At 36.7% G+C, this 26,270-nt stretch overlaps 1 protein-coding gene across 1 annotated transcript; it reads right to left on the minus strand.

Moving 5' to 3' along the window:
• On the minus strand, window positions 1–26,270 carry WDR41 (WD repeat domain 41). Its single transcript, XM_026717791.2, has 13 exons — window positions 26,108–26,270; window positions 20,209–20,321; window positions 18,437–18,485; window positions 16,003–16,134; window positions 15,395–15,457; window positions 13,204–13,315; window positions 11,525–11,587; window positions 11,096–11,203; window positions 10,282–10,463; window positions 6,467–6,588; window positions 5,806–5,894; window positions 3,306–3,439; window positions 1–1,267 (listed from the first exon to the last, which is right to left on the minus strand). Exons 1-13 carry the CDS (start codon window positions 26,156–26,158, stop codon window positions 1,106–1,108), a joined length of 1,380 nt encoding a protein of 459 aa, XP_026573576.1. The 5' UTR covers window positions 26,159–26,270; the 3' UTR covers window positions 1–1,105.

Consider the following 26,270-nt stretch of genomic DNA (forward strand, 5'->3'; position numbering starts at 1 on the left):
TCTTTATATACATGCCCAAATTTTATTTTTCCTCATGTACACTATTCAGTTTATCAATCACAAAATAATAATGAAGACTACAATACTGTCAATATGCCACATATAACAAAAGCCTCGACTTACAAGAATCCTCCACTTCTATGTTTACTTGCAGTTCTTTGTTAGCAAAGAATTCCTCATCAGAGCTGGCTTTGAACCTGCATGTTTCAGCATACTTCTACTGATTTGCACCTTAACTTTTTTGCTCACAAGCTGTCCTACATATTGTAGACTTTGAAGAACAAATATAGACTATACTATTTTATCAAAATATTTGAGCTGGCAAATCATTCAGTGAAATTCTTTGCCTAAAAGGTTTATTTTGTACAAATCTGCAACTTATTTCTAAACCTCTGGTTAATTCTCTATAGAAGTCTGCCTCAACATTCAATTTAACCCCTGACGGTTTCGCAGAAATTCACTGAAGGCTTATCCGGCCAGAATCTCAACATTTGGCATAAAACCATAAGTGTATTCATTATGCTAACATTCATTATGTTAAAGTAGAGCAAAGCAAAATCTTCAAAATGAAACAACAATGGATTGCTTCTATTATTTATCATCAAATGCTATTTCTTGGCAAGAAAATATGCCATTCTAATATCTAGTGTTTAATAGGGCTGTACAGCAATCTGGATTCAGTCAAAAAGGTGCTTTGGGACATGTAAGATACTCATACACCAGCTGCCTACCATTCCTTAAATGAAATTTTGCTTTTCCTGGGATCTGGCAAAGGGCAGCCATGCAGTTCTAAACAACTAGTGACTGAACTCACACTATAGATTTGCATTTGTTTCACCTGTCCTTAGAGAAATTTATCTGGTGAAAAATCCAAAATTTGGCAATGTCCCTGATTAAGGCATTGTGGGCTAAACAGAACTGTCTGTGTAGCAACATTCAGTTTCTGTGTAGAAACTAACAGTGCTGGGTCAGCAATTCATCTAAATTTATGGCAAATTCGGTAAGAAAAAACACCCCTTAAATATACATTTTAAAACAAACACAAAATTATTACCCATAGTTATTTTAAATATGTAATATAAACAGCCTATTTGTATTTTGTACATTACTTCATCTCAGGCCTTAAGTGCAAATCTTCAATTTGTTCCAACTTGTGAAATAATATTAAGCTGCGCAATCTTGACTCTCGTTCTCCATCTTTCCATAGAATAATAAGGTGATCAGCAGAGCATGTCGCTAGGCCGTGCTCACCAAAATAAAGGAACATCTGCAATTAAAAATCATCAAAATAATGTACTCAACTATCAGATGTCAGAAACATTCCTAATAAATAAAACTAGTCAAACAAGTATTTTTACAAAATTGTACATGTTCATTACAATAGTGAAGTAATGAATAGTAATGAACAGGTTCAAGATTTATCTTCAGAACATCCAAGCAAACTAGCTATAGTAAAAAAAAAGTAGAATAGCTATAAATAATAAAATGATAATTCCAAAAGTGTACATAAAAGATCAAGATCTAAAAGGTGATTTGAGATATATTAAAAGGCTTGATTACACTGCATGAGGTTTGTAGCCTCATTGTACATTGTACAAGACACTGTACAAACATTCTCATTAACATAATAGGCCTTCATATTTTTTATGAAATAAATCCAATGTCTACTAAAAAGATACTCCTGTGGTCTTTTTAGCTACCAGAAAAAGGGAGTGGGGGAAAACAAGGCATTCCTTAAATGCCTAGATAATCACCCCGGTAGCCCAAAGTTGTCAGAGCATATGAAGGTTATTGGAGAGTATGATGGATGACTCTTGGAGATGGATGTGTCCCACTGGAGTAGTGACATCCAGGGAGTGGGGGGAAGACCAGGGTCAAGGGGGAAATGTATGGTGTAATTTAGTATCGGTTGTATCCAGTTTATGCCAACATGGCCACTCCTAATAAATCAATTTATTTTTCTCTGAGATGCAGCTAGAGACTTTTGATTTGAATGAGGGTGGATTTGACATCCAAAATGTCATATGAAGTAGCTGCCAAATTACCAAAATCCAATCAAATTGCAACAGTATGCCCACATCTTTATGTGAAAAAGACAATGATATATATTTATTCTATCTTTGGTATATTAATGTTATGTAAATAGCATTGTGTGAAATTATTGTTTCAATTTTGATTAAATCTATATGTAGTTTTTAGTTCAAATATACTAAATCTGCATGATAAAAGCATCATTTAACAGCAGAGTTAAATAAAATGCAAAGAATGGTAATAATTTAATATTTGAGAATTCTGGGCAAGCAGAATATCAAATGAATAAACATATAGCAAATTTCAGTGTAACTCTAAATATAGACAAATGGCTCAAGACAGATTGGGATCAATCCACAAAGTGAAACTGTGGGCACATATAGGTGAGTTTTTTAAAAATAATATACAGGTAGTCCTTGTTTAGTGACAATTCAAAATTACAATAGCACTGAAGTGATTTATGTCCATTTTTTACAGTTACGATCTTCGCAGCATTCCATAACCATGTGATCGAAATTTGGATGTGTGGCTACTTGTTCATATTTATGACCGTTGCGGTGTCCTGGGATCATGTGATCACCTTTTGCGACTTTCTGACAAGCAAAGTCAAAGGGGAAGCCAGATTCATTTAACAACCGGGTTACTAACTTATCAACTGCAATGATTCACTTAACAACTGTGGCAAAAAAGGTTGCAAAATGGGGCAAAACTCACTTAATAAATGTCTCACTTAACAAGAAATTTTGGGCTCAATTATGGTCTTAAGTCAAGCACTACCTGTATTCCCACTAAATAAAAGAAATTCTTGAGAAACCATTTTAAAAAGCCACTTCATAATACATCTTCCTAGACAGAAATGACTTTGAAAGCATATTGTGTATTTCACCATCACAGTTTTTAGGGAACCTTTTAAACATTAACATTTCATTTTGCCATGATAGCATAGCCGTAGCATTTAGACTTATATACTGCTTCACAGTGCTTTACAGCCTTCTCTAAGCAGTTTACAACGTTTACAATCTGGGTCATTTTACCGACTTTGGAAGGATGGAAGGCTGAGTCAACCTGAGTCAGGATTGAACTCCAGGCTGTGGGCAGAGTTGGCCTGCAAACATTTTTCCTACACCAATGCAGGAATAAGATAAAATGTTCTTAGGACCAAAACAAAAGCCTCCCCAAGGATGAGACAACCAAAGCCAAGGTAACAGTTATCTTAAAAAGTAGCCACCATACAAAAGCAACTTCTGTTATCTGATGTTCTAGATCCAACAAACCTGCACAGCTGCAGAGTGTCCAATCAGATCCCCAGTAAGGTCAAGGGAAAAAACAGTAGCACACTCTGGTGCCTTTTTAGCTGTGTGATTTGCTTGTTTGCTTGTCCTACCAAATCCCCAGATATTGAAAAAACCTAGAATATAAAGAAAAGGGTTTTTTTTAAAAAAGGAGTTGTTTCTCTAGCCACCAAACATTGTTCTGTTCTGTTCTGTTCTATTCACACCCAAAATTTGATAATCAAAAACTTTTCTGAATTAGCATTTATTTTATTTGCATCCACTCTTGCTATTGCCTACGTATAGAGGGTGAGATATTGGCCACAGTGACTGAAGATTAATTTTCACTTCAAAATATTATGTAATCATAATCATGTTATATGTAAGAACAAAAATGTCTAATTCAGATTACATAGTTTGGAATAAGCTAAATAATTACATGCTAACATTTATTGTGAACAATGGATCCAATGTTGAATGAAATCAGTTGTAAATAATACCAGCTATTTACATTAAGCAATATACATTTTTGAGCCATAAAACATGCAGCCACAATAAATGGATAAAAATGTAGCTAAAATAATCTGGCCATTCTACTTTAATTTACTATCTCTGTCCTTAGTTCAACAGCCACTGCCAGAGCCTTCTGAAGAGTCGTTTCCAGGGGTGGGATTCTACCAGTTCACACCTATTCGCTAGAACCAGTTGTTAACATTCTAAGCAGTTCGGAGAACCGGTTGTTAGAAGAAATTACTGGCCTAATCCTGTAAGGAAGGCAGGAAGGAAACATTCTGGTGTTGCTGACAGAAACTGCCTCTCCATTAACCCTTATTACATTCTTGGCAGGACTAGACTTCCTGTCTCAGGAACGTCTCTGGCGTTTTTTCCCCCTCCTTTGCTGGTACTTTGCTTGTGTGCAGTGACCAAAGTTACAATGGCACTGAAAAAAGTGACTTATGCCCATTTTTCACACTTATGACTGTTGCAGCATCCCCACAGTCATGAGAGGCCAGGCGAGGAGATGCATGCCTCGATGTGAGTGATATTGAGTTGGCCACACCCAGCCAATAACATGACCACCAAGCTATGTCCATCAGTCACATGACCACCAAACCATGCCCACCACCTAAGCCATGCCCACAGAACCAGTTGTTAAAAATTTGAATCCCACCCCTGGTTGTTTCATAACTTCAGGGCAAGAGCCTAAGATAATCATAGTTATTTCAACCTTGGTTTTTATAGAAACCTTGACTTATAGAAACCTTGACTTCTTTTTTATTTGTAAAGGCCAGTATATTTTTCACTAACCCCACCATTTTGCAGTTGCAATGGCAAAACCCTCTGACAAAAGATATTCCTCTCAAATCTAAGTTTCAGCCAGTGAGGAAAAAAGCATTTAACCTAGCTTGTTACAACAACCTGATATTTGCTATTATTATTTCTAAATAAAGGGCTATCTGAAAAGAATAGTTAAATATGGAGTGGGAAGTTAGGCAGATTTATGGTATATCTGGATAAACAGTGCCTCACTAATATGGGGCATTTTTGGAACTAAAGAATTTACTTGAAAGTTCCAGTAATAATTTGCATTGGCATTTTTAAATAGACTGATTTTGACTACTTTTAATAGAAAAATGGAATAACAGAATAGGAAGGGACCTTGGAAGTCTTCTAGCCCAAGCCCAGCACAAGCAGAAGATCCTACCATTTCATACAAATGGTTGTCCAATATCTTTTTTAAAAACTTCCAGTGTTGGAGCATTTACAACTTCTGCAGGCAAGCCATTCCATTGATTGACAGTTATAATTGTCTCCTTGGTTTTAGGTTAGTTCTCTTTTTGATTAGTTTCCATCCATTTCTTCTTGTCCTGCCTTCAGGTGCTTTAGAATAGGTTGGCCCCCTCTTCTTTGTGCCAGCCCCTTAGATATTGGAATAGTGCTATCATGATTATAAACAGGACCGCTTATTCTCCATATAGCAATACACAAACACGCCTTTTCTTCAAAATTTTGGCTGAAACAATCATACATCTAATTCATTTAGCTGTTCATTACATTTAATGGGATGAAATGTATTCTTGCCATTCCAAGACAATCTATGAGAAAAACCACACCATCCCATCCTACTGTAACCTATTTTATATAAGGCTATAATATGGCAGTGAATTTCTTATTCAGAAGGAATAACTCTATTTTATCCATGCAGTGGCTCTAGGATTAAATGCAATTCTTAAGCTGATAAATATAGCTCCATTTAGAGAACATGTATACTTTTCTACTAAAGACAATATATGCTTTTTACTTTTCCTAAAATAAAAACAAAATATTGGCTAGATTCAAATTAAAAGGGATCTGCTTTGCTTTCAAAATTTTCATAAATACTACTACTAATAAAAGGACAGAAGAACATCTTTACTGTTATAAATGGGACTCTGAAGTAGATAAGCTATGGCTGATCACACTCATTTGTATGCAATTAATCTTATTTTTTTTGTATACAGACCTGATGGAACAGGTTCAGCTGTAAGATGTTGTCTTTCACGTAATTCCCACATACGAACACTACCATCTTCTGAACACGATATTAATTTCCTATAAGTGAAATAGTTGTGAAGAAGCATATTTGCACAACTACACAAAATCAATTGACACTAATTTTTAAAAAGTAGTGTCCATCTCTAGAATTGATTTTATTGATTTACCTACACAATTCGCTGTTTTATCAACAACTCTAGGCAGCTTATAACCAATCAAGTTAAAAAAAAACATACAATTAAGCTTAAAACAAGTGGTTTCATCACAAATGAGATAATCCAATTTAAACCAGAATGGAAAGGGGAAAAACATGTATGTGAAAGACTCTTATGATAGGTTTTGCTTATCTTCAGTGGAGCCTATGCTGTGCTGCTATGCTATCTCAAAGGATAAAATCTAGGGATTCTCACAGATCCGAGATTTTTGTTTCTTTGTTAATATTTTTTTTTAAATTATCTTAAATGTAAAAAGAGGTTGTTTGGGCTAAAGATTAGGTTGCCTGCACGCAGACTATCATAGAATTCAATGTAAAGAAAGTTTAAGAGAAAAAAATGCAATAAATATTAAGCATGTCCTTGATCATATTTCTGAAAATAAAGAATGTATGAAATATACAATGTAAATTGCACCTGTTGGGAACGTAGGTAATATGCAGGACAGTGGAATCATGAGCAGTCTTCTGGAATGCAATCACACGTTTCATCTGAAGGTTATATACATAGATGCCTTTGCCAACAGCAGCAAAAACACACTGGAAAAAATAGTCAATAAAACATATTAACAAAAGATACGTATTTTAGGTAAGAGGTTCCCAATTACTTCTAATTAAGTCAAATATGTAAGAAGGGAAGAACTATGCACATCCTGATTTATGACTACTATATTGATTAAAATATATTAGACTTCAGTTTATATTAATAGTATAATCAAACTATGAATTACATAGTAGGAGGCCCTATCCCATTCTGGACAAATGGCTGCCCAATCTCTTCTTTAAAATGTCCAGTGATGGAGCATCCACACTTGTTACTGACTCTTTTATTAAATGTATTCTTCACTGCAGTTTAATGAGTTTTCTTTCCCAGATTGTCATGGCAGAAAAAACACCTACAAATAAAAATACTTCTAAAACGCTATACCATTTTGAGAAACTGAAACATGTATGGAAATCATTGAAGTGTTTTTAAGTTTTTCAACTGCACAAGAGGATTTGCAACATAAGTTCCCATTTGAGCCATCTCTTGCATGAGGTAGTTTGCTGGTATTGGAGGTTCTGCTGACCTGGAAAAAAGGCCAAACCCTTTGCTCAAGATATCACAGAAGAAAGAATCTGCGAGGGAACAAATAACATCTTGTTTACTTCTCACTGTCCTTTATATGTAAAAGGGTTAAGCAATAGATATTTAAGGCTACGTAAGGCTACAGAATCATGCCAGATATGAGTCAATTATACTGGGCTGGAAAGGTAAATTGTAAAAGCCATTTTCTATGGTTTTAGCAGTAAAGGACCCAGTTCCACCTCTTAAACCAGTGATGGCTAACCTATGACACGTGTGTCACTTGTGACACACCGAGGCACTTTGACTGACACGCCTGTTGGTGTGGGGAAAACCTGCACATTTAGAGGCTGCCTGTGCTCTGCTCCAATCCCTGCTCCCTGCTTGTTGTATGGAGGCGTGGTGTCACCCCTGCCGCAAGAACTTTGCAGCAGAGAACCAGTTTTAACCGCCATAAACTGAGGTTTGTCAGTTTCATTACCTCAGGAACGCTACAGGAGGAAAGGAGATCCATTAGGTTCACAGCCCTGTAAGGTGGCCTTCCGATCCCCACATCCTGCACCTGCAGCCCTGAGACCACGGAGACGAGTTTCACAGCCCTGTGTGATCACCCCAGCCCAGTCCGTCATAAACCAAATTATTGATATTTCTTGAAGTGACACACAACCCGAGGAAGGCTACACTTTTTCCCGATTTTCGACACACCAAGCTGAAAAGGTTAGCCATCACTGTCTTAAACTGTCAATCATATCTGATGGGTTATTCAATCACCAATGCAGCCAGATATTACCTGATGGTTTTTGAAAGATATTTCATCTTGATTAATTCCTAATTCCTAATTCTGCTATTTATTCAGGGTAAGGGAAGATCTACCCTCCCATTACCAACCAAAGGAAATACATTTCTCACAGTGCCTATAATGTTTGTATTTTAATCAGAATGGAATAAACGTGCAGGGAAGTTATGCTATTTTGCGGGATGAAGTTTACCAAATTGTCACACACAATTTGAGAGACAGAGGGAGGGAGGAAAGTCTTCTCAAAATGACACAATTTAGACCAGGGGTGTCAAACTTGCGGTCACGCTGGCATCACATATCAGGACGCTTTTCCTCTTGGCTAAACCAGGTGTGGCCAACACGTGACGCATCCAACACGAGTTTGAGAGCCCTGATTTAGACTATTAAAATCAGTGCAGAAATTTTTAATTTTCAAGGTCTTCTGACAACAGCAGCCATTTCTAGAACACTTTCCCAGAATAATTTGATTGAGATTCCTTCTTCCTGTGTTCTCACTTTTGTGGTGATATTATGAAATATACTAACACTCCCAAATTTATCAGCAGACACAAAATAAGGCTGGGACTGCTGGTAGAAAGACACACTGGCAAAATACAGAAAGAAAATATTGCACATGAACAATATTAACAATGTAAAAGTTAATAAAAAGTAATAAACTATTTATAGGACTAAAGAAAAAATAAATGAGCAGTAAACAAATTAGAATTGAACAATTATTGTCTTTAAACAATATTTAGAATGTGTTCAAGTGAGCAATAATGGAAGGAGGAAGAAAGGGATTGGAAAGTTAAAGATATGCTGGAAGAGAATCAAGCAAGGATGAGAAAAAGAATGAGAAAAATAGATTCAATTGTTTGTAAGAGGAACTCCATTTATATACACAACGTTATGAAAAGAAACCCTCATTGAAAATAAGGCTTTATTACAGCATCCCTGAATATACAACTATATCCCTTCACCCTCTATGATCTCTGAATCCATCCAACTGGCTGTACTTTGACAAGCAGTGGAAAGGTCACTCTGACTCAAGAACAGAACTGATACTCTCTGAGTCTAATGTCCTTCCTCCCTACTAAGAGCTAAACAGAACTATTTCGTTTTTAAAATGTTACTTTGCATTGTGCACAAAACTCTGGTATTCCCAGCATTTTATGTTCTATATACAGATGGTCCTCAACTTACAATAGTTCATTCAGTGACTGTTGGAAGTTACAATAGCACTGAAAAAAGTGATTTATAACCATTTTTCATAGGTACGACCATTGTAGCATACCCATGTCATGTGATCAAAATTCAGAGACTCGGCATGCAGAGTCCTTTTGTGACTTTCTGACAAGCAAAGGCATTGGGGAAGCCAGATTTACTTAACAGCCATGTTACTAATTTAACAAGTGCAGTGATTCACTTAACAACTGGAGCAAGAAAGGTCATAAAATTGGGCAAAATTCACTTAACAAATGTTCCCTTAGCAACAGACATTTTGGACTCAGTTGTGGTCGTAAGTCAAGGACTACCTGTATTACAGGCAGACCACCATAAACATGTGAATTAGAGATGGAGCAAATTCAATAATCTCAAATTCAATATTCATCATCAGATGCGGGGTTTGCACCAAGTCAAAGTATAATTGATTTCCTGGGTGTTACAGCATTTGAGGTTTTACGTTTTTTTAGAAAAGCAATTTGCCAATCTCTCTTTCATGTGCATCTAAGGAGGTCCCTCAATTATACAAAAATTTACTTAATTGCAAAGGAAGTTATCATTATTTTATGTATTTAATACATGCACATTTCTCTTTCCTTTGTGGAATTTAAAACAACATGCCTAGTATTTCTAGCTGCATCATATATGACTCATATAGCAAGACCAACTTGACATACAACCTGACTGCCAAATTCACTCAGTAAATTGTGGTTAGTCAATATAGTAAACTGAAATGTTAAGATTACTATTAAATATAAGGAAAATAGGAAAATGAGGAATATTTCAGAATTTAACTTTTTCTGAAAGTTAAATTATTCACTTCAATAATGAGGATTTTACTCACAAATTATATTTTTCATATTCCCGTGTACCTCATTACTACTAATATTGTACCAAGTACATTAAAGTATACCCTACTTCAGTTTTGAAATGAACTCATCCATCTGCATTTAATAGTCTTATATATGAATGATTTTACAACAACTAAAGGAAATTTTCAAAATTAAAACTTTATCCATAGATCCTTTGCTTAGGACTGATTAACAGTATTTCTAGTTTGGTTGAAAATAACATACAACTGAAAAATATTCCAATTATATAATAAGATATCATTTATTAACAATGAAACATATAATTTACATAACTTCTATACTATTATTTTTACCTCATCATCACAAGTTAAATCCTGAATTGACATTTCATTTTGACTTTGTGATAATTTTATTTCTTGTTGGGGGTTCACATGAAGAGATGCATCCCAATTGCATTCATACGCTCGCATTGTCCAGTCCAATGAATTCCACACAATCATTTCACCAGCATGGGAGCCACTCGCAAAAATCAAATCTAGATATCAAAATAGTAAACACAGATACTGATAAATAGAAATCTATTCTTTATTCAAACATTTGGATTAAAAAATGGGCAAAATATTATGTTTTATAAAGAGAAATGTTTGTAAAGGGTATAATCCTTTCCAAAAAGGGTTTTTTAGTAAAGTTATAGAGAACATAGTAAAATGTTCTATTGCTCCAGGCTACTGACCGGGAGCTGATGAAATTTAAATTAACCATGGCTTGCTGAAACCAACTATTAAAATATTTCCCAGAAGCAAAATTTTACTTTGCTGTTACCTTCATCTCATCTCTCTAAAATAGGAACCATAACTTTCTACTAGACACTAAAACTATGTTGTCTCTTAGTATATCACAAAAGACTCATCTTTGTAAAATATAAAGATTCTGGATTTCTTCCCCAAGTCAGCATTCAAGAATGTGCCATCTTATTCCTCCCTGGCCCCCTCCCCATATTTCTAGTATAGACATTTGGAATATTTAAAAACAAAAACTTCTAACTTTATTAGGGAAAAGTTTATAGAGGTATATGAATTCCAGTTGGCAAAGGTAGAAGATAGTTATGAAAATATATAATGTGCAATGAGTGTTGTACCAATCATTACAAATAATAAATAGGCTTACCACTGACACTGACCAATGACACAATATTATCCTGGTGATCAAGAAGTCGTTTTATTTCAGACACATCCCATTCGGTTCCATCTCTGGAAGCTTTCAATTTTAGAATTACTTGGAAGACAAAATTCATGTTTAAAAAACTGTATTAAAGTATAGGAAACTATATTATCTGAAATATTGTTCTTTACTTGCTATCAGCAACATGTTTGTGGTACTTTTAGCCCATAATGCTCTTTTTCAGGATATACCATTCCATTACCATCCCTTCTTTTCTGTGTTTAATCAAGATGATTGTTAGAAAGTACTGTGTTTCCCTGAAAATAAGACCCTTATATTATTTTGCCACCAAAAAAAAGTTCTAGCCATTCAAAGATCAAATGTGGTGCTCAGCCCACAAGAGCTGACACTCCTCTAATTTACAATAATGCTTACCCAATTCTTTGCCAACAGCTGCTGCCACACAGTTTTTCGGCAATTCAATCATGGCACTGATATCTTTATTAAGAAGTGGGGAAAGTAGAACAAATAGGAAATTAGTGTCTAGCTTATATGTTATTTCAAAAAAATTATGTGCTACCGTCGGACTACTCTCCGAAGGCTACTTAAATCAGCTGATATATGTTTTGCTTTTCTTAGGAACACTTACCAGGAAAGCCACAAAAAAAGAGGTTATACAAAACAATTTTTATCTGTGTAGGAGATAAAACACAAAGACACCCCATGAAAGATGTTCCGATCTTTTTATCAACAGATTTTGAGACAATGGCTAGTGTTGGGAGGGCTTATTGGATATAGCTAAAGGTGCGCATGAAGCAGAAAATGTATTCAAACCCGAAACAAATACTACGTTCAGCAGTTCTGCCAAATTGTGCTGGATGTAGTGTAGTTCAGCAAAAACCAAACCTTCCTCCCCTCAAAATTGGTGGGTTTGCACTTCAATTGAACGAAAATCCAGAGTAATCACACAAGCATAGTAGGGCAAGACTGGTGTGTTTTCTCCATCTCTTCTATTTTTCTGTGAATGGTCTGTTGGCTGCCCCATCTACTAATTAGCCAAGTGCCTTTCATTCCCTATCTTTTCTTATGTTGCACTTGAAACCAAGGACACCGGCATAAAGAGAGATATGGAAAGGCAATCTCTTGGAAAACTGGGGGAATGGGCAGGCAGTTTTGACACACTGAACTTGAAGTCAGGGGCATTGGTGGTAGATACCCCATTGGTTCCATCCATCTCCCAATATTCCCAGCATTTTATTTTTCATGCTTCACCTTTGCTACTGCATACTACCAATGACCGTGGATTTTTCTCATTCTCCTATATAAAAACACTTATTCTTGGAACATTTGTATTCTAGTCATGTCTAGGCCAAAACATACATGTCTCAATCCAGACATATCTGTCAGGCTTCACCCAATCCTAAGAATCTTTTGCATGTTTACATCTGGCCATGATCAAAATGTCCAGTTTTCAAATCAAACCGTGTTTGAAATTGTCAGTATGTTGTGAAATTAAAAAGAGTTTTCAACATGTCTTCTGTTAATTCACATTTATGGATATGTTCAGCCAATCTCCTACCTAGTAGCAATTTTAGACCGAGCCAGATCCAAGAATCCAAAATAATTCCTAGAGACTTGACACACCAGCAAGTTTGTCATTAGCAGATGAATTGAGATAGTTCTCAATTCAAGCAAAGTCAAGGAAAGAGGCCAATAGTTCTATCTGATACATCAGACCCCCATCACAGATCTCATAAACAACCAAATAAGTTGGAATCAGTGTCAGATAAACAAGAACAATAAAGCAACAAATAATAAGCCATTCAAAGAATAATCAAATATGAAAGGATGTCTCAGTTAAGGAGGATAAGCAAAATAGACTGGATTATGAAAAGAAACAACAAAAATGATGGGAAATACAACTCAGATTTTGTTGCTGTTATATTTGAAAGTCCTACATGTGTCCAGTAAGAAAATAAATTCTAACCTTCTTTTAACCTTCATTACGCTTTAATATATGTTATCTTTAGGATCAAAGAGACTTTGCCAAATTAATGTTATAACATTATACAGATTCATTCTACTGTTTTAATACGTTATTTAAATTTGTTTACCTGCATCAGTTAGGTGACTTGTCTTACACAAGAGATCTAATTTTCTGTTCCAAACACACAAATCACTTCCTCCAGAAAGCCATACTTCCATTCTTTGAAGAACAGTCAAACACTACAAATTACAAAATCAAATATATAATATGTAATATTTTTGAAGTATGTTTTCAAATAAAATTATCAAGTTTAGATACTAAAACATTCAATTTCCTAGTAACATTTAGAAACTAAAGCATTTAATTCCCTCCCAGTAACATTTATTTTCATTTATACAGCTTTACGCAGTTTATGAAGCAGAAAGGGGAAAAGGGAAAAAAGGAAATTCCAATATTTCAAGATCATGTTGAATTATAAATGCAGTTGAATGTGTGTCTTCTCAAAGGCAAAAAGGTAAAGGTTTTCCCTATCTGGACATACCTGACTCTAGGGGCAATGCTCATGTCCATTTCTTAGCTAAGGGTGCCAGCATTGTCCAAGGAAATTTCCATGGTTATGTGGCCAGTATGAATATGTGCCAAGGCACACAGAATGCAGTTATCTTCCCATGGAAGTGGTACCTTTTTATCTACTTGCATTTGCATGCTTTCAAACTGCTAGGTCACACAGGACTCAGGTCTTGATCCCAGGCTGTCAGCTTTCCAGCTGACAAGTTCAGCATCTTTACCCTCTGAGTCATTCTTCCCTTATATTCAATAACTCTTATTTTCCAATTAAGCAGGATTGCAATCTATATTTTTCAAATCTTTGAAATATTTTTTTTGTCAAGACAATATCACATGAAGAATGTTTTCATATCCCTTGCCCAATTTTGTTTAAAAGAAAGCAACTCAAAATGAGACTTTGAATACCACAAAAATAATTAGTCCTAGGGATGTTCCAGGTTTTTCAAATAGGTCAACATTAAATGCACAAAACTGAAATTAAGATTTTACATGAGAGAGAAGTTACCAGATAGTACCTCAGTACTGCCACCTGAAAAGTATTAATATTAAAGACCAATACTGACATCGCTTTCCACATTCTGTGTCAGACAGAAGCTTAAAACTAATTTATGATTACTTGTTTAACGTCCTGATTTATGACCAGTTGTTTTAACGGCCGTTCAAAGTTACACCAGCTTTTAAAAACTGCTTTGTGGCTTGTAAAGCATTTCTGGCTCTCATAAAACATTGCACAACACCCTTGGTCACATGACCACATTTTGGGCATTGGAAAACTGGCTCACATTTATAACTGATTACCAAGAGCCCCACGATCATGTGGTTGTCATTTCCTATCTTCTTTGCCAGCTTTCTCAGGAAATCGAGAGAGATGAAAACAGGAAGGTTGCAAGCAAAGTTGACAAAGGGAAGCTGAAATCCTTCCAGATTTCACCTCCGTACCTGCAGCCTGCTGAAGGATCTCCCTTCAGTACGCAGAGGGGAGCTGAAATCCTTTGGTGGCTGCGGGAAAGCTTAAGAATGAAAGACAGGCAGCTCTTCTGATCCATCCAAAAGACCCAGGAGATCACTTAATGATTGCAACTAGTAGTGCTGGGATTGTAGTTGTTGAGCAAAGCAGTCATGAGTTTAATGATTGCTTCATTCAGCAATTAAGATTCTGGTCTCAATTGTGGTCGTTAAATGAGAATTTCAAGCAATTGCCTAATAAATGATAGAAGCATGTGTTTGCACACTTAAAGGAATCTTCTACCATAATTTCAAGAATACATTGGTTGAAAACCATAGGCTTCCAAGATTATACAAAGATATTTATAATAGTGATTAATACTCTTGCTAATGGACAAAGTGATTGAATCCATTCTATGGTAATGCGCAACGGCTCTAACTAAGAAGATTGAACATATATAGTTCACTGAACTCTAAAGGTATCTAAAAAGGAACCCAAAGTATCTACTATTGGATAAGATTAGGCAAACACCAAAACATGTAAATTTGTTAGCTGTGATTGGATTCATAGTATGTAACGAATATACAACTGTAGCCTTAAAACTGACAGTGTAAGATTAAAATTTAAATCAGGGGTGTCAAACTGGTGGCCGTTGGGGCAGATGCGTCATGTGCAGGCCACCCCCACCCCAGCTGCATGAAGGGAGGTAACATCATGATCCATCAAGTGATGGCAACATGACGCCGTGAGTTTGACACCGATGATCCAAATAAATTAAATAGGAAAAAAAACCAGTTTTACTTACCTTTACGGTGGAATGAAAACAGGATACTCTGTGAATCTGTCTGCCATTGTCACAATCCCAAACCTGGTTTCAGTCATTAAGGACTAAGAATAGCAGCTGAAATTTCTTATATATCTTATAATTTAAAAAAAATGAGGCATAAAATTGAGAAACCAGTTAGATATGATTTTATTTCCCACAGCTATATCCCATGCAAAAGTGTTTCCTTGAGCCTCTTGCTATCACACAAAATGTGGTATGATGGAAGAAGACACCTGTAGAATTTAATTCCTTATTGTAAGAGAAGCACCAGGTATGCAAATATGCAAAATCTTTTCCTAAGACTTTTTATTGTTCAACCTGATGATTCTTAATTATCACCAACAGCCTTGTAAAGTCCACGCAATGAAGATTTGTGCAGAGTAAACCAGGTTTTCACAACTGCAGCTTATCATTGTCCTCTTTAGCCACTAATCAATTTGTCATAGAAAATGCTTTTATAGCAGTTTTATAGCAATTTGCTCATTCAAACTCCAAACTTTGATGTAATAACACTATGAGCCATATGCACCATTTATTATGCAACACAAACCAATTCTGCATTTCTCTGGTCAAAAAGTAGAGGATACAACTACAGTCCTGTCAGCACTTGCTGTCAAAATCATATGGCATTTTTCTTCACAGGTATCTGACAAAGGAAAAGCTGCAAGAGCTGTGATTTTTTGTGTATGTGCATGTAGCTCAAATAACTTTTCTCCAGTCTGAAAAACAAAAACAAACTTGGTGTTATAACAACAGTGCTAAATGAACACAGAAACATGTGTTATGAAGAAACAATACAACTACTGTAATCAGAATGCTCAAAATGAGAACTGATACTATACAATGCAAATAACTGCTCCATTAACCTTCCCTCACCTGCTGCTGTTATTTTGCAGAAAATCCTATCAATCTGTTCACCGTAAGCTAACAATTACATTAGGTGACAGAAAATACATCTGGATAATGGTAGGCTAAGGAAGGTTAATCAGCATTACGTGGGTAAAAGCTCTCAAAATTTCAGGCAGGATCTTTTCCAACAATATCATAGATACTGTATGGGGTCATAAACAAAAGATGGGTGGCATGAGATGGGTGGCAATACAAAATGAATGAATTAATGAATGAAAATCTGCCCCAGAATGATGACTTTCAATTCCTTTGTTACTATTCTTACAGCAAAATCTGAAAAATATTTGTATATTTCACCAGGCATATTTCAATGCCCCATATGAAGTGCATTTTGCCTTTTCAAAAATACAATTTTAGAGCCTTTTCTAAAAACGTACCAGTGTTCTTATACTAGAAAGTTGAATTATCTTAGTAATACAAGATAGGTAATTAAAAAAAGGTTATTGTATTTGATTTGTGTTTATAGTAACTAAAATGATTTATTGTATTAACGCTAGGTATGGAAAAGAATTAAGAGATTAAAATTTTTGCTCTGACTTCTTAAATTTAGTTGGCACTTTGAACAGAATACGTTTGTTTTTACTACTTTAGACTTCAAATGCTTTTTAAAAAGAAAAAGAAAAAAAGGAAATCAACATTCTTAAGAAGCTTGATTCTGTGATAAAATGCCTTTCACTCAATACAATCCAGATTAAGCCATGTATCAACTATAAAATGCTTCTATTTTTGAAATATCTAGCAGCACATTTGTGAGTACAAAAGTAGAAAGAAAACTCCATATTCATTACATTCAAGGATCAACAGCCACTGGTAGACAGGCCAGGCAGCCACACAAGGAACAGGTGAAAGATCTGCTTCAACCTACTCTGACATCGACAAGTACAGTAGATTTGGTGCAGCAACCCTTCCAAGGTGCTGAAAAATATGATGGTGCTGAAAATGTAAGTCCAGCATGTCTCTCTCAGCCACAAGTTTGACATTACAGTTAGTACGCATTGTCTTGTGCCTGATGGTTTTTTTTTCTTTTTTCCCTCTCTTGCAGAGTGGCGAGATTGCTTAAGCAATTTTTAAGACAATTTCTGCTGTGACTGACCCATTGTTTTTATCCCCTCTCCCTCACAGAATAGAGAGACTGGAGAGGAAGAAATGACAAAGAGACAGCAGGCACATAATGAGAATAGCAACAGCTGTTTGCCTGGCGCATTCAGAGCAGGGAGCCATGCACAAACAGCTGGCGCGAGCACATTTCTTTCTATGTGTATTTCCTATTGTATGTCTTCTTACTCTCTTGCAATCCCTTTCTCTCTAATGAATGTAAATACAAACAATAATTCCTTTCTTTCTAATTATACCAGCGCCTGGATGAACATTCAAAATGGTGGAGGGGGGAGGGAAGGAAAACTGAAGCAAAGTAATAAACACAGTTGAGGTCCGATTATAAATGAGCAATTAGTGACTCATAGCACTCCCTCCCACAACTTATGTGTACCTGTGCCAGGCCTTGCAGGCCTCCCCCAATCTCCTCCAGTACTCTCCCAATACCCCAACACCCTGTACCTGGGACTCCCTGTGATTCCTGATAAACAACCCAAGATCCTGGGGTTACAACAATAAATGGGACTGCATGTATTGTCATTGCTAAGCAATGCAATCGCATGATGTCATGCTTTAGGATCATCTAGCTGAGCTATCTCACTCCTAGTCCCTATTGCTATTATAACTCAAAGACTACCTGTACTGCATAAGTGTCTGGTCATATAAAATTAAAAAATAGTTCACTGATTTGTTAACAGTATTGAAAAACATGCAATTGAACCATTTCTGCACAAATATTCTAATACTGCACATATGTAAAGATATTGATAATCTAAATGCCCATTTCATCTTCACCTTTTCAACTATAAATTACATTCACAAATCCATGTTCTTTATTATGACCTGCAGATTGCATTTTTAAATTTATATTTCTGCTTCTGCAATAATGATTCTGTTATAAATCTTTGGAATACAAATAATAGCTAATTTTACGTTTCAGCAAGTTGTGAATTTAAACATCACCCAATCTACATCTATGGATATTTTTATAAACAATTTTTAATTTTCAAAACAAACCTGGACATTCCAGAGACATACAATTCCATCATCACCAGCAGATGCAAACCTAGTAATGAAAACAAATATTGAAGACCTCTGTAATTACATTACAAAAAAGCAATAAAAATGGTCATTGATAATCATTATTTAAATAGACCAGTGACAGATATATACAAAGACATAAATGAACTGAACCTTAGAAAGTTTACTTAAATCTTCAAAATGAGATCATGTTATTATTGAATAAATAAAATGTGTATTATATTTTTATATGATCGGGCTTCCATTTCTAGCACCTCTGCATTCCTTTGTTATAACAAGGTCAAAATAGTCATCTAAAACGCTGAATCCAGATAAGAAACACTAGCCTGCTACAAGCTAAATTTAATTCTGAAACGATTTACTGAATTACTATCACATTATGTTGCATAGCTATACTTTTTAAAATTTTCTAGAAAGAATGTCTCAATAAAGAACAATGCTTTAGATTTTTTTTAAAAAATAATTAAACTATGAAACTCAGGTTTTCATGTGACATTCCCCTGCCAGATCAATCTCATATTGCAAATGGATTTCTTTTCACCAAGTTGGTGTTTCATGGGTCATCTGATTCTTTTCCAGTCATGATCACCATCCTCTATAATCTTGTCTATTTCCTGGAGGAGCACCAAATGATCAAACAAGCAATTTTTAAAGTGTGTTACGAATTCAACCAGTTTAATGTGTCAAATGCTAGAGTATTACTTGCAATTTTATTTCATTCCATTTTTTGAAAGATGCTTGCTAAGGCTTAGCCTTCTTTAGTGATCTTGCAATCAATATGACCTTCTCTTCATGTTCAAAAACATAAAAGAAAAGAAGTGAAAAGCAGCTGCCTGTTAGGTTGATACAGGATTTATTTAGTATCTTCAGAAACCAATCTGAGAAAATTTTCCACTCACTGGTTTTAGCTGAGCCACAGAGAAAACAAGAAAATCCCTCTGCAAAATTCTCAATAAGATGAAATTATCTAGAGAGCTGAAGCATGAAACCTGGCTTACAACAGTTGACAAAAATGCAATCAAAGAATTATGAAAACTAAATAAAATTGTTTCAGAAGCCAAGTAACAATGCTAATGTTTTGGAAAGAATCAAATAAAATAATAAGTTAAAAATCCTCTAGTGACTGAATAAGGAACAATGAAAATAAAATTGTATTATAATTAAAGGAAGATGTAATATTCTTCTGTATAAATTATTCTTCTTTAAATAAATATTATCAAAAAATGATTTTAGTTTAGTATGTCAAATTTGCTTTAAAACTCTGTACTACATTTCACTGTGTAAACTTAACACAACCTGCTCTTCAAAAATATGGAATAAAGTGTGATGTGTCTGAGAGATATAATTGATAACATGTAGCTAATTTGTACAGTTTATTCTATCTGTTGTGCGACTCACCAAAAGCAGTAAGGTATCTTTTGTTTTGGGTAAAATGCTCTTTCCAATGTTTGCTGATAAGAAAACAACTTATGAAATGTATATAGCTATTGTGGAATAATGCATCCTGAGACATCTGTTTCCAGTGAAATGGGGAAAGCTAATGGCAATTAAAATCATACAACTTGCTCTGTCAAAATCTTTGACAGATGTCTTTTAATTGGGTTTTGGCTAAAGGCTATCAATTTATATGTAAGAACTAAGCATCATACATTTTTCAATTTGGGAAAGCAAACATTAAGATGCATTTTTAAAAAATAATTGAAGTCATCTTTACAGTGCAAATGAGGAGTATAGAAGTAATGTCTCACCTGTAGTCATCAATTGCCACTAGAAAACGCACTATATCATGGTGACCTTTCAGCACAAGAAGCTCAGTATATGGATTCTGAGCTTGCTCTTCACCAATAGTCTGTACAGATTTCTAGAAAAATAAAACTGAGCATCACACAATTTATAGTCTTAATATTTTTCAATCAATAGATTATGCCCATTTTTTTACTCCTCTTGGTCCCATCCTAACTACTGATCTAATATACACTGCTCAAAAAAATAAAGAGAACACAAAAATAAGACATCCTAGATCTGAATGAATGAAATGTTCTTATTAAAGACTTGGTTCATTACATAACTGAATGTGTTGACAACAAAGTCACACAAAAATTATCAATGGAAATCAAATTTAGCAACCCATGGAGGTCTGGATTTGGAGTTACACTCAAAATTAAAGTGGAAATAAACACAACAGGCTGATCCAACTTTGATGTAATGTCCTTAAAACAAGTCAAAATGAGGCTCAGGAGTGTGTGTGCCCTCCACGTGCCTGTATGACCTCCCTACAATGCCTGGGCATGCTCCTGATGAGGTGGCGGATGGTCTCCTGAGGGATCTCCTCCCACACCTGGACTAAAGCATCCCCCAACTTCTGGACAGTCTGTGGTGCAACATGGCATTGGTGGATGGAGCAAGACATGATGTCCCAGATGTGCTCAATTGGATTCAGGTCTGGGGAACGGGCGGGCCAGCATCAATGCCTTCGTTTTGCAGGAACTGCTGACACACTCCAGCCATATGAGGTCTAGCATTGTCATGCATTAAGAGGAACCCAGGGCCAACTGCACCAGCATATGGTCTCACAAGGGGTCTGAGGATCTCATCTCAGTACCTAATGGCAGTCAGGCTACCTCTGGTGAGCACATGGAGGGCTGTGCGTCCCCCTAAAGAAATGCCACCCCACACCATTACTGACCCACTGCCAAACCAGTCATGCTGGAGGCTGTTGCAGGCAGTAGAACATTCTCCACGGCATCTCCAGACCCTGTCACATCTGTCACACATGCTCAGTGTGAACCTGCTTTCATCTGTGAAAAGCACAGGGCACCAGTGGCGAATTTGCCAATCTTGGTGTTCTCTGGCAAATGCCAAACGGCCTGCACGGTGTTGGGCTGTAAGCACAACCCCCACCTGTGGACGTTGGGCCCTCATACCACCCTCATGGAGTCTGTTTCTGACCATTTGAGCAGCCACGTGCACATTTGTGGCCCGCTGGAGGTCATTTTGCAAGGCTCTGGCAGTGCTCCTCCTGTCTCTCCTTGCACAAAGGCAGAGGTAGCAGTCCTGATGCTGGGTTGTTGCCCTCCTACGGCCTCCTCCATGTCTCCTGATGTTCTGGCCTGTCTCCTGGTCATGCCTCCACGCTCTTGACACTATGCTGACAGACACAGCAAACCTTTTTGCCACAGCTCACATTGATGTGCCATCTTGGATGAGCTGCACTACCTAGGCTACTTGTGTGGGTTGAAGACTCCGTCTCATGTTACCACTAGAGTGAAAGCACCACCAGCACTCAAAAGTGACCAAACCATCAGCCAGAAAGCATAGGAACTGAGAAGTGGTCTGTGGTCACCACCTGCAGAACCACTCCTTTATTGGGGATGTCTTGCTAACTGCCTATGCTCTCCACCTGTTGTCTATTCCATTTGCACAACAGCATGTGAAATTGATTGTCAATCAGTATTGCTACCTAAGCGAACAGTTTGATTTCACAGAAGTGTGATTGACTTGGAGTTACATTGTGTTGTTTAAGTGTTCTCTTTATTTTTTTGAGCAGTGTATAGTATTTCTATATTCAGGGCCCCTAAAAGCCAGACTATAAGCAGATATATTTGCCATGCTGAGTAATATATTGTATGTATGGGAAAAATTCTTCTTAAATTTAGTTAAAATTCTATTGTATAAGTATTAAGTTTAGTTTAAGCATAGCTGCATATTTTCCAAGTTTAAGTTCCCAGTCAGATATTGTTAGAATTGTATTTTTCCAATGTTGAGTCTCATTTATTTTTGCTGCTCATGTATCTCTTTAAATTATCTTTCTTGATTTTTTTTTCTAAGATTTCCTTCTAGGAAAAATTGTGATTTCATTTCAAATCACAATTTTCTGCATTTTACCATGTCTTTCCAATATTTTTGAGTTCTTTTACATGTCAAATATGGTAAAATGTTCCTTCTGTTTCATGACATTTCCAACATTTATTGCAGTCTGATTTCAGCTATTATTGATGGAATTGTATACCATCTTTGTTTTGAATCAAAAGCCGATACAAAAATTTATGCCACCAGATAAAGACTGAATGCACCAATTATCACATTAAACAAGAGGAAAACCTTCTACGTACCAATTCCACCCGCGCTTTCTACAATTTTGTAAACAACAAACTAAAAAACTCAAGATCCATCCCACCCCTGATGGCACCCAATGGTAAAGACTGCAACGACAACACCATTAAAGCCAACCTCTTTAACACATTCTTTTGGCTCAGTATTTGTAAACAGCAATGGATCATGCCCAGTATTTCCTAGTTGAACCACAGAAAACTACAATGATCTAATACATATAGATTTTACAGAAGACAATATTGAAAAAGCACTACGCAATCTAAAACCATCTCTATCTACTGGACCGGATGGAATATGTGCCTACTTCTTAAAAAAGCTATCCACTGCCATAGCCAAACCTCTAAGCATAATCTTTGGAAAATCTTTCAGGACCAGCTCCTTTCCAAAACTATGGTCACAAGCCACGGTCATCCCCATCTTCAAAAAGAGAGACCCCAGTCTAGTTGAAAATTACAGACCAATCTCTTTATGCTGCATCACCTGTGAAGTCATAGAATCAATTATTAACCAATCCATTATCCTCCACTTAGAGACAAACAACCTACTCTCTAATAAACAATTTGGTTTCAGAAAAAAACTACCCTGTAATCTGCAGCTCTTACATTGTAAAAACATATGGACTGCACAACTCAATCAGGGCAAAGCAATAGATGCAATCTACATAGACTTCTGTAAAGCCTTCGATTCAGTGGTACATGACAAACTACTCCTAAAACTAAAATCTTATGATATCTCTGGACAACTGCATAACTGGATAGAAGCATTCCTGTCAAACAGACAACAAATAGTCAAAATTGGGAGCATCTTATTAAATTCTGTACCTGTCAATAGTGGAGTCCCCCAAGGCAATGTTCTAGGACCAACTCTGTTCATACTCTACATAAATGACCTCTGCGATCATATTAAGAGCAACTGTGTTCTCTTCGCTGATGATGTAAAGCTATTCAAAACCACTGACAATACTGCTACCCTTCAAAAAGACCTCAACTATGTATCAGAATGGTCAAACAAATGGCAACTTCAAATCTCAACAAATAAATGCTCTGTCTTACATATTGGCAAAACAAATCAGAAAATAAAATACAACCTGAATAGTCAAGACCTTGTTGATGATCCAAACTCTGTCAAGGACTTATCTCTAATGACCAAAGTGCTAGAGCCCACTGTAACTACATAGCCGAAAAGGCATTAAGAGTTGTTAACCTAATCCTCCATAGCTTTTTCTCTGGTAATATCACAATACTAACTAGGGCATACAAAACATTTGCCAGATCAATACTTGAATACAGCTCATCAGTCTGGAACCCATATTACGTATCTGATATTAACACAGTTGAGAAAGTCCAGAAATATTACACAAGGGTTCTATACTCCTCTACTCGTTGCAGAATACCTTATGCCACCAAACTCGAAATTTTAGGCCTAGAAAACCTAGAACTATGCCATCTTCGGTCCGATCTAAGTATAGTATATAAAACCATACATTGCAATACTTCAGCTTCAACCATAACAATACAAAAGCAAACAACAGATACAAACTCAAGGTTAACTGCACCAAACTTGATTGCAGGAAATAAGACTTCAGCAACAGAGTGGTCAATGTCTGGAATACTCTACCTGACTCTGTGGTTTCTTCCCCAAATCCCCAAAACTTTAACCTTAGACTTTCTACTGTTGACCTCACCCCTTTCCTAAGAGGTCTGTAGGGAGCCAACGTGCCTACCGTCCCTATCCTGTTGTTTCATTTATTTTTCTTATATGTAATCATTTCTTGTATTTATAACTATGTTTATCCTTATACCTATTATCTTGTAAGCGATTGACAAATCAAATAAATAAATAAATCTATACAATATTTTAAAACATCTATGGCGTAGGGACTGGTATCTGAGACACTTCTTGTCTTTATTTGTTTATCAGATTATATCAGTCTGAGCTGTCTCTATGATTTTATAGTTTTGGTTTTTCTCTCTTTTTTTGCAAGCTTTGTATGACACGCAGAGTTGATTCGAGGTAGGCAGCTAATAAATTTAAATACATATTTTATCAATTTTCCTTTAATTGATAACTTGGTGTTTGAATAGTGAAAGTAGCTGAAAGTGATGATTCTGACTAGAGAGCACTCTTTCTGAGCCCACTGTAATTTTGAATGGTCATGGTTGTTAAATGACCAGTCGTATGTCAAGGATTACCTCTATGTCCAAAAATAGCACAGCCAATAGGCAAATGGCAAAGGAAGTAGGCATAATGAAGTAGGAAAACTGTATAGGACTTCCCACCCACTTCTTCCTCACTCGCCTTCTACCTACTGATCTGGTTAACAGCCGCATATACATTTTTGTCTGTAACAAAAGGGGGAATTACACTTAACCTGGGAGAGAGAGACTGCTGGTTCAGTCTCAAACGAATCATTTAAAGGTTTCTACTATTTCTGTCAACAATGGATTTTGTATGACTCTTCTATTCTTATTGAGAGGGAGGCAATACCATTTTACTGTATATGTTCTAAGGTCATTTTATGTACTTCTAGATCTTGCAGACTGTAGCCAATCACTGCTACATTGTTTAGGTACTCAACAATTTTAGAGCCAGGGTTGACAAAACATTTGGCAACAAAACATTTGGCAATTTCTTCCTCTATTGCAATGGTCTTCAAGCTTGGCAAGTTTAAGATTCGTGGACTTCAACTCCCAGAATTCCTGAGCTAACATGACTTGGAGGAGGAATTCTGGGAGTTGAAGTCCACAAGTCTTAAAGCTGTCAATTTTGAAGACCCCTGCTCTATTGTAATCTGAGTGGCAGGAAAACTAGTCAACCAAGTCCTGAAGTCTTCTGGGTGCCTGTTAAACTCATGTCGTTTCCATTGAAAAAGGGGTGCATGAATATATTCTATGAAGCTGAATCTCATCCATTTCCCATTTTAAGTCCACGTTTCTTTTCTCAAGAGTTCTCTCTCACTTTTAACCATTTGTCTCCATGTTTCCTCAGTCTTTTGCCTCTGTTTTCTTTATTTAGTCCTTTCTTTTAAAAGAGGAAGAAGAGCATAGTTGCGCCATTCAGTTTCATATTCACGAAGACAAACACAGAGAAGGAGCAGGAACTCGGTCTGAACAAAATAAGAGGCGATTCTCCTACTTTGAGCAAACCAACTACAGGGATAATGGTTCTTCTGTAGTTACCAGGGGGTGGGGGTGGGGGGGTGTCGGTCTTTCGCAACGTGGAGGTCTCTTAAAATAGAAAAGCACAGCTTCCCTAATTCCCAGCAATGTGGGAACTCTTTGGGGGGCTTGGAGAAAACTACCACTTGCCATAGCTCAAGGCTGCGTAACTGGCCTACGCATCGGGGGTGTGGGGGAGCCCCCGACCTCGCTCTGATTTCCTCAACGCAGGTGCAGCGCTGCGTCCACCAGGCATAAATGATATAAACAAAATGCGCCAGATCCTCCCTTTGTCAGGACAGGAAAACGAAGGAGTCCGTTGCCGCGCCGCACTTCTACTTATCAACGCCCCTCACGACCCATCGCGGGCTTTTACCTCGGCCAACCCTTGCGGCTCGCGGCCCGCTCCTATTAGCCACCGTAGCATTTCGAGAGGCGGAGTCCGGGCGCCTGGGACGACGGCCTTCGCGTCCCCGGTAGAAATACCGGTAGTTGTCAAGCGCAGCTGGCGTCCCTGGTCTTAAACGCGGAAGGCTTGT

The sequence above is a fragment of the Pseudonaja textilis genome, chromosome 2 (assembly GCF_049901715.1).
Source record: "Pseudonaja textilis isolate UNSWEBS1 chromosome 2, rPseTex1.2, whole genome shotgun sequence".
NCBI classification, from domain to species: Eukaryota; Metazoa; Chordata; class Lepidosauria; order Squamata; family Elapidae; genus Pseudonaja; species Pseudonaja textilis.